General features: G+C 45.0%; 1 protein-coding gene across 1 annotated transcript in view; it reads right to left on the bottom strand.

The window, feature by feature from the left end:
* Positions 1-269: 269 nt before the first annotated feature.
* The window catches only part of SNX25 (sorting nexin 25), a 90,905-nt gene continuing 80,973 nt past the window's right edge, over positions 270-10,201 (bottom strand). The window contains exons 15-19 of the mRNA XM_052661411.1: positions 8,654-8,771; positions 4,712-4,778; positions 1,697-1,890; positions 1,137-1,237; positions 270-616 (exon numbers count right to left, since the gene is read on the bottom strand). Coding sequence (XP_052517371.1) covers positions 536-616; positions 1,137-1,237; positions 1,697-1,890; positions 4,712-4,778; positions 8,654-8,771 — 561 coding nt within the window. The 3' untranslated portion in view covers positions 270-535. The remainder of the gene's footprint in view (positions 617-1,136; positions 1,238-1,696; positions 1,891-4,711; positions 4,779-8,653; positions 8,772-10,201) is intronic.

Here is a 10,201-nt window from a genome sequence, read left to right as displayed (position 1 = left end):
AGAAGGAGACAAGCATCTTAAACATCAGAGCTCTGATTCATTTTTATAATTTATTGCTTCAAATGCTTCAAACTATGGGAAATCTTTGGTAAAAATAAAGACAGGAAAATTTTCACAATAACTTCACACAAAGCATTGCACAACAATATTCAGTACACACGAATAGAGGAATGTTCAGAGTCCTCAGTGAGGAGATTAACTGTACAATGTTCAGAGTTCTTCATTTAAAACAAAACTTCATAAATATTTAAAATATTTCCTAGGTTCTTATCACATATCAACATTTATATTTCAAACAGTATGTTGTCCTTTAAAGGATTTATATTAAAATAAAAATAATTAACAAGTGGTTTTTTTTTTCTCTTGCCTAATATACAGCATCAAGTTTCCTCCCCAATTCTGCTTAATTCACATAAAACTAGAGGGAGGTAACTAAAAGTTCAGTATGGTTCTCAGTCAAGCCCTCTGTGGAAAAGAGGAAAATGTTTCATGTCTATTTGTACAGACATTTCTCTGGTGGTTTATTTGTGCAGTCTCAAACCGGACAAGCTTTAAGTTGATCTAAATGAGTTCTCAGCTCAGGACACAATTCAGTTAGCAGCAGTTCCATCAGCACCTGAACCAAGAAAGAAAGAAAGAAAAAGTCTTTTTCTCTGAAGATTTATTCAGATATCTACATCTAAGACTAAAATCTAATTTTAAGCCTGAGATGCTCCTCAGTGAACAAGTTACTCTCCAAAGGAATCCATATTCTATAAACTCCATTCAGATTATTTTATTTCATGGTCCATTAACCATCATCAGACCATCAGGGTATTTAATATTGCTCACTATTATAAGACAGACAGCTAGGAAACAGTTTGCTTTGTTGAAATAAGAAAGCGAAGCAGTCAGGCAGAGATGTTACAGCATAAGAGAGAAACAGCAGCAGCTAGGAAGTGGAGGGGGCATCCACTGGGAGTGTTTTTTTTTTTTTTTAAAGCAAATTGAACAGACAAAAATAAAGCAGAGAAAATGGGTTCAGAGTTATAAGTAATAAAAATGATTATGAGTATAAAGAATTAACATCTACCCCCATATGTGAACAGAAATGTACAACTGAAGAAGCAGTGAATCCTCTGGGAGGCTTTACTCACATATAGCAGGTGCTTATTGGCTCTCTTTTCTTGAAGTGCATTGAATATTTTTATTATACCATAACGGGCATTTTGCTGTCCAACAAGGCTCTGAAGCATATCTGAAAAATTAAGTGTATATTCCGAGCGGCCACTGATACAAGTGCCCCATGCGCAGACCTTCAGTGAGAGGCCGTGCCCTGCGCGCACAGCACGTAAAGGCTCCGAGGAACCTGAGGGGTGGGTTCCTGCCAGCGTTTCAGGAAAATATAGTTTTTTGACAGGCATTTAAACAGAGTATAATTTTAATACCCCAATTAAAACCATAGCTCTCAAAACAGGGATTTTTAAAGTATAAAATTCTGTTATCTAAAACATTGTTCCAGTGAAATTATAACCAGTACTGTTCTTTTGGGGACTCTCAGTATAATTTCTTAGCAAGGGACAAGACATGATTTGAGAGAAAAAGGTACGATCACTTTTTTTCACTGTAAATAATGTTTCCTAAGTGGCAGATGTCTTAGTGGGGCTGACGACACTCCCTTTCTGTCTGACTTTCAGGAGCAGAACCCAGGCCTCACCTGGAATGTTCTCGAGCAGCTTCTGCTGGGCTCTCTGCTTTGTTTCCTGGCTGCGCGCGCGGCTTTGTTCTTGGCGTGGGATTGTGTTTGGCGGCGCCAGCTTCCCATTGGGCCAAAAAGCATCCCGGAAAAGGTTGATGTAGTAAACCAACATTTGCTCACTGAAAATCCAGTTCACTGTGTCCCGAATTTGTCTTTTAAGAGAAAAATATGTCTCGGATGAGGTTTTTAAAAATTGTATTCTCTGTTTCTCAAAAGGCATTTATCAGTGGGTAGGTTAAGATACAGTGTGATCTTGGCGTTTGATGAATAAACTAGGAATTGGATTTTTAAACACTGACTCTGAAAGTTATTTTTCCTTTTGGTAACACTGATGGCCATTCATTCCTGCAGCTCACATTTCCACCGTTACTGACTTCTCTAAATGTTTGCCACACGGTGTCTTTCAATTTTGAAAGGCAAGAACTGAGAGGAGATGGATTCATTTGAAGCTGGCAACTACTCTAACTGTGCACGGTACTCAACATACTAATTTCTCCATAAAGTGTTGCAAACTGAAAACATCCATCCATGTAAAGACAGCGAAAAATGGCCTGAAGACCTTCCTGAGCTCTGGCAATCCCAGGGAGAAGCAAGCTTTTTCACGAGTCGTCCCTTGGGGCTGCTGTGGCAGGGGGTGCTGGGCAGAGTTCTCCAACCCGGGAAGCATCTCACAGGCTCACGAGGCAAAGAGGGGAGAAGATACCCCTTTCCCCACAAAGAGGAGCATTCTGAGAGGATACACTGCCGTCCAGCCACTCCAACCTCCCACAGGAATAAAGACCGACAGACCCTGACCCGCAGAGTTATAAGTAAGTGGCTTTCTCCCCGGTCACTCAGGTCTTCCATAAAGCCGACTTCAGCAGCCCAGTTCCAACCCCCCATGGGATCACTGCTGTCAAGAGACCAGCAGAGCTCACAGGGAAGCTGAGCTACAGTCCTGAGGGCGGAGAGAGGTCTCTACAGGAAAGGGGAGCAGAATCACCTTCGACTCTTAGCACCAGGAAGGCCTGAGACTTCAAACTTAATTCACAAATAATAAATCAAGTAGCCCTTTAAGAATGTGACATCCCAACCAGATTTTTAAAGGGATGATGTCTGGTTTTCAGGAACAGTATCTGCAATAGATGTTTCAAGCCCAGCACTGTGCACAGAGTAACCTAGTCACCAGTGAAGTCCAGAGTCCACCATGAGTCAGAACCATGGTAATCCTGTAACTGCATGTCTCCTAAGACACTTCCCAACACTGCTTAGACTAAATAAAATAACTTTATTTATTCAGTGGGACTTCTGCTTCAGGAGAGAACCTGCTGACCTGCCTAATAAAGTCTACATCACAAAACAGTCTGCCTTGCCTGGAGTCTTTGGGTTACTCACTGGCACTGCATGAAGAAATGAAGAAGGAAAATTTCAATTCGCAACTTAGAATTAGGTGAGTGGCTTTTACCAAAGGCCATCTCCTACATATGTTCTATCAATTCAAGTCTGACTTTGTATTCGCCAAAACCGTAGGAAGCTTCTGAAGCCATTCTGGCATGTGAATGACAGTCAGTATGAGGCAGGAGGCACATGGAGCTGCTGCTGAACTTCATGGTGTGCCATCGTCTGCCTGAGGCAGAAGAGCAGAGGGCAAGGTGCTCCGCCACTTCTCTACCCAAGGACAAGCCCCCGGAGCCAGCAGCCTGGAGATGCCTACCCGGTGCCCCTCCCCCGGCCAGGAAAACCACTGAAAACATGTTCACCACTTTCAACCCACAGCTGCTCATCTTAGCATTAAGAGCCAACATCATAAATCGGAGCAAGGAACGTACACATGACTTTCTGAAACTGGAAAAGAAATGTGCAAGTCTGGAGTTCTGAGAAAAATGGGGCCATTCTGAAAACTTTATCCAAGGCCTGTCAGTACTAAGTTAAGAGGTTTTCATCAGACTGAAACTGTAAGTTAAACAGGGCATTTTTCTGTTTAAAACAAAAGCCCACAATACTAAGTCAACCAAACAAGTCACTAACACCATTAAAAAAAAAACAGAAGTAAATTTTGAAATATACTCTATTTGCAAATGAATAAAAATATGTTCTTTATTATGTTAATATATGTTCTATATTATGTTATATTATATGTTCTTTATTAAATTGTGTAATAAAACTATCACTTTAGCCTTGCACATACATTTGACAACTAAACCTTTCACTTTGAAAAATATCTGATAATCATCTTAAAACGTATTTTGCTGTTAAATTGACTTTCCCTTCAATTTTAGCATTTGAGTCTCAGTTTTTCTTGTGTGGGGAAGTCATGTTGCTGACAGCCTTGAAGAGTGCTGGGTATAGAGTATATAGAACCTTTATGTATATGGATAATGTGCTACAGTTTAGAATACACATATGGCTTATATAGCAGTGTAACAGGATATACACACCCCTTCGACGGGGGAGCCTGGTGGGCTGCCGTCTATGGGGTCGCACAGAGTCGGACACGACTGAAGTGACTTAGCAGCAGCAGCAGCAGCATGGATACTCAGATATCATCTAACAAGAGAATATACTATTTTACTGCCATCGCAACTCTAAAAAAAAAATGTATGGTGTGCAGACCCTTCAAATACATACCGGACATGTGATGCTCATCCTACTTTCCTTTGGCTCAAGAGTCTAAGCCTTTAAACTGATCCCCATCATGTGACATAAAAATGTTGCACGCATGGTACTAAAACCAGTCATCAGGGTCAACAGAGAACTTTACAGAACAGTCTTCCGACCCTCACCAGCCAGCCAGTGGGAGCATGCACCAGCTTGTCATCTGGTGCACCGTGTGTTCTGGGGGAGAGATTCTTGCAGAAATTTGTTTCCCTCTCCAGTCTTAGAATCATATCAGAAATACAGAGAGAAACTAAGAGACCTTCATTTGTGGAGGTAATCTGACTGTTGAGGCAAAAGGTAGGGCATGAATTCAAATACTAACTTCATGCAACTTACTTGTTGATGGTTCTTCCAAAAGTGACCTGAACGAGAGCAATCAACGTTCTTCTCACCCATTTAAACACTGAAATACAAATCAGAGGGAAAGCATCACCACGGGCGATCACAGTCGTGACATCTTCACAGCAGCACAAAGCATAAATCTCACCATGTCATTCAACCTGAGTCCTGACACCAAGTCAGGGGCGATGAGCTCCAGGATTTGCATCTAGGTTAGCAAACTTCTCTACCCAGGAGAATTCTAATAAGCTTTCATTTGCTGCTTAACAACTGATGAAACCTACAGGTTTTTTGTTTGTTTGTTTGTTTTTTACAGCTTTTCAATGCCTAACAACAAATGAGCTAGCAAATGGAACTAAAAACTTCATGAGTCCTTGGGCTGCTGATATCTTGTTTCCAACTAGTGGATGGTGCAAACCCAGACAGAAGATTTCTGTCTGGCTTCTTAAAGCCAATGTTCTAACAGTGCTGTGAATGTGAAGCATCTGTAGTCAAATGTTGACAAATATTCTGAAATATTAATGAACTGCTGGGTCTAACTGCTCCCTTTGAATACTGCTGTGTAGACCAAGGGCTTTATATATTTTTATGCCTGTGGGGGAAGAAAGGGGAACTGGGAAGACCCAGGATCCCGAGTGAGCCATGGACCCGGCGCAGCTGCACCACTGCCTGGAGCAGCTGTGCCACTGCCTGGAGCAGGCGGCTGCCATCCCCTCTTCCCAGCCTCCGGCGCCTCACCTGGGAAAGGGCAGTGTTAACGCAGACTTTTTTTTTTTTGCTCAAAGAGTTGCATCAATATTTTGTGTCAGAGTTTTGTGAAGGGTCCTTCCTACAGACCTAAACTCTTCACTATTAGCATTAGATTAGGAGACACATTGCTTTAAGTGTAGAATATGAATATAAACCAAAAGAAGGCAAGGAAATGCTGTGAGGATATTTTTGATCTGCAAATTAGAATCAAAACCAAATAGTCCCTTTATATATTCACCTCTGTGCACTGAAATGTTTAGCTCCTGACACACGGCTTGGCTATGATGGAGCCAGGAGTTCAGGTCTCCAGCACCAGTAAGAAAAAAAAGGAGTAAATTCACAAACACCTCTGTACAAATATCAACAGCAGTTAACACAGACTTGGAACTAGGCTTGAAAACATTCTCAAGTCATTTCTAACTTTTAAAATGTGTCCAGGTGCAGTAATGTCAATCCTTCAAGCAAGAGTCCTGTCCTGGAATCAGAACCACGCCTCAGAAGTGCCCTTCATGTTTGATGGAATCCAGAGCAGCGGGGAGGCATGTGTCTGCTGGGGAGGGTCACTTCTGTGCACCTTCTAGGGCAGCAGAGAGGTTGCCACACCCAGAGAGGGTCTAAGACACGAGCGGCTCCGGGAAGAATGCCTGACGCCCGAGTGCCTGGCCATAAATATTTAAAACAGCTGTATTTCTGGTTCCTTTTCATAAACTGAACTAAAGCTCTGCTACAAATTCTCTCCTGCTACCAATTCCCTTGACTCTGGTGTGTTTTCCTAACCTTCTCTAGTCCCCCAGTACACACACACAAACCCATTATTCCTTCCAAGGACTCATCCCTTTAAAGCCACAAGGCAGCTGCAGCAACACTAGGACTCAGCTGATGGCAAACAAATCACATCTCATTATCAATGATGTTCTATTTATTGCCCTCTGAAAGTCACTAGCAAAAGCAAACACTCTTCTGAGCAGGCATGAGGAGGAAGTGCACGCTGCGGAGACAGGACTTGGGGCCCGACTCCTGGCCTGCCTGCCTCTGACACGTCCACCTCTCTCTCAGTCTCCCTGTGGCAGAGAGAACACACTGACCAAAGGTGAAGACGGTGCTTTCTCACTGTTACCAGCTCTGGAGGAGTCATGGTTCAACAGACCAGATTTCACTGAGAAAGAGTCAGACTCTCGGTGGGTGGAGGAGAGGTTTTTTTCTGCCTATACAAACATTAGCAAACATCTCAAAGTGTCTAAAATATAGACCAGGTATAGCTTTTTCATCTGAAAAGATCCTTCAGACTTAGACAATACTCCATCGTGTGGATCGTTCTTAATTTAACTACCACCTGTTTCTGAAGTTTGACTTCGTTCCAAATTTTCATTATTAAAATTATGCTCAAATGAATATCCTTATATATAAACCTCTGCCTGGAGTTTAGAGTTTAGTTGTGTCTGTTGCTCAATGTGAATTACATTTTGGGGACCCTTATAGTGTAAATTCACTGAAGGAAGATTCTATCTCTGAGATGTTTTTTGTTTCCCCTAGGGAGTTATAGCTAAAACCTAAGTTCCTAAAGTGTTTGATTATTTTAGATTTGGTTTAGAGGAAGAAAGAAACCACTGAGCTGCTCTGGTGGCTCAGTCAGTAGAGAATCTGCCTGTCGTACAGGAGATCCAGGTTTGATCCCTGGGTCAGGAAGATCCCCTGGAGAAGGGCAGGACAGTCCACTCTAGTATTCTTGCCTGGAGAATTCCATGGACAGAGGAACCTGGTGGGCTTTATAGTCTATGGGGTCCCAAAGGGTCAGACACAACTGAGTGACTAACACACACAGTAGAGAAAGAAAACCTTAAACGACCAAAGCAAGCCCAGCACCAAAAATTTTCTTGCCTATTCATTTATCTACCCAAGCACTTTCTTAATCACCTACTATGGATCACGGATGAGGCATTATAACAGACACCGAGGATTAAAAGACAAAAAAGATGTGCTCAAGTTTATAACAGCCCTTGGAAGTTTCTTCATCTGCACAGAATTCTTTAAGTGGCATGTTAAGGTGTATATAAGTAAGCAGCTACACACAGCCTAGGACCAACTCTCAGCACTCATTGCCCCAAGGGAAGAAATGCTCATCCAAGGGGACAGAGGCCAGGACACTCTCAGGGCAACACATACTGGCTAGTGGCATGACTGTGCCTTGTGACACCTGGCTCCTCCCATGTACTTCCTCTTCTAGGCACTCAGGTGTGCCTTTAGGCACCTGTTGCACCTCTAGCTAGTACCTGAGGCTCCGGGTGTGCCTGAGTATGCTGGCCTCATGACTCAGAGCTGGGGGCTGTGCAAGGTGAGCATGGGCAGAGGGTCCCACTCAGGAATCGAGATAAGAGCCGAGCAGTGCAGTCTGACCTTTGACCCAGTGCTGCTCTGGGACAGAGGCGCCCATGCAGGTCTGAGCAGAACAGTCTCCTGATCCTCTCGATGCTCGTTTCTTGGAAGTCCATCTCCCCCGGGGGCCGTCAGGGGAGGATTTCTCAACATGGCACTGCTGTCACTCGGGTCAGGAGAACCCTGTGTGGTGGAGCTGCCCAGGGTGCTGGGGGTGTACATGCAGCAGCCCTGGCCTCCACCCAGAAGATGCCCGAGGTGCCACTCTACAGGCTGTGACAGCCAGGAATGTCTCCAGACATGCCCAGTGTCCCCTGGGGACAAAAGTCCCCCACGCCTCTGTGGATGACCACTGCTCTGGGGCAGAGAGGTGGCTGAAAGCACCGTTGGCCACCGTGCATCCCTGGCCACATACCTTCAACAAGTGGCTCTTCCCCTGATGCGCAAAATCAATTTTTGTATACCTTTTGGCGATGAAGTCATGAGGCTGTGCTAAGTCCGATGAAAAGAAATTCAAAGCATTCCAGCTTTGAATTCAATTCTTTCTATATTCAAATTCTATTTCTTTCAAATTCAAAGCTTTCTATACTCAGAGGAACAGGGGGCAGGGTAAATCAGGACCCTGCATTCCAGGAGCACAGAGATGATACCTGTCCTAAGAGTCGACCTTGGTGTCTGGCTGGCCTGTGAAAGTATCTGCTGGATGGATATAGATACACGTCTGCTTCAGGAACAAAGGGATGTTAAATATACGTGTGTCCATGTGTGTAGCCACCCAACCTGAAAACACGACTGAATCGTAACAAAGAGGCTTACTTCCTCGAAGTTCAAAAATCTCCCCAATCAACATGAAACAGGGTTCAGCCAAGGCATCCTTCCTTCCATCCGCATCATCACCATAATCTGATAGGTCACTGTCCTCCTCTGCCTCCTCCTGGGGGAACAGAAAAGTCACAGAAAGCAGGTCACTCACCCAAGACAGATGCAGGCACCATCCCTCTTGCAGTGTCAGTTCTGAATGACGTCAAGGTTCAACCTCACACGGTCCTTCCACTTCCTTACATGCAGAACTCCAGGCCTTTTCCAAAAAGGTCAAAGTGTATCTAACCCCAGGGAAAACCTTGATCCCAAGGCCTTACTCAAGCTCTAAAGCAATTCTGAAACGCCTCTGTCACTGCATTAATGAGGAATGAATTCGCAGATGACAAAATAGTTGTCTAACCATTTGGGGTTTTAAAAGGCTTTTCAGCTTAAGTGATTTTAAATTCACTGTGTTTTACAGGCATGTATCATTTAAAGTAATTTATTTTTAAGGCTCTGAATCAAGCTGTTATTCTGTATTTCAGCTGGTCTCATTTCCTGATCTCCATATCAGCAATCTTCAGTTGAAAACTCATTATATGCCAGGCACCAGGCCAGGGCAAACGAGAATGACGCGGCTCTGGACTTTGAGAGGCCCTGAGCTCTGTGCGGGGGTGACCAGGAGACACGTGGCTGTTTCTGTAGCGGGGTACAGAGCAGAGGCAGGGGTGCAGACGTCAGCCAGAAGATGACAGCCGAGGAAGTCCACTCTGCTGTCTGCAGAGGGAGCAGCTGGCACTGTGGACCAGGGCTTCGGGGTTGGATGGCAGAGGAGCGGCCGGGAAGTCGCAGAGGAGGAGTCCTCCCACCACCAGAGGCTGCAGAGAGCAGGGAAGAGCCACAGACCAAGGAGGCCTCCCCTTCAGAGGGCAGATTTCTGCAGTAACTGGGCCACAGGGTACACGGCAAGAGGTTCAGGGATAAACAGGAGGTGGCAGAGGTGAGGGGCCAAGTCAGGCCAGACACAGCATGTATGGCCGTGAAGGAGAGAGGCAGGGAGATGCTCGGGAGGGAGGTGGGCACGGGATCCCCTGTGGGCTCTGCTCCAGCTCACAATGCAGCAGACGCGCCTTCTGCGGTCACTTCCTTCTGTCCGAACTCATTAAACCAATTCCGGTGAAGAGGCAGAGGGGTCTCTCACTGAACTACAGAGATGGCAGATTTCAGAGACGGGCTCGTGTAATTTGCTGGAGAGCCAGGTGAGGGCCACAGCCCAAGTAAGGAGCCCGCAGGAGGGAAGCCTGAAGCCCGGTTATGAGATCGCCCATGTCCGCTGTCTCCCTCTATTCACTCCTTCACCCACTAACATCACTGCCAGGTTCATCTTGCTTCACAACACACCATGGCTTTCCATCCCCTGAGAATAAAGCTTGAATCCCACAGCCTGGCACAGCCTTGCCCCTCCTTCTACCCTCTGCCTCATCAGCCCCCTTCCTGGAGCTGTCCCCCAGTCCAGGACCTGCTGGCTGTCCCCTCATACAGCCTTGTCTCCTGAACCTCATT

The sequence above is a fragment of the Budorcas taxicolor genome, chromosome 24 (assembly GCF_023091745.1).
Source record: "Budorcas taxicolor isolate Tak-1 chromosome 24, Takin1.1, whole genome shotgun sequence".
NCBI classification, from domain to species: Eukaryota; Metazoa; Chordata; class Mammalia; order Artiodactyla; family Bovidae; genus Budorcas; species Budorcas taxicolor.
This window is presented reverse-complemented; position numbering and strand designations above follow the sequence as displayed.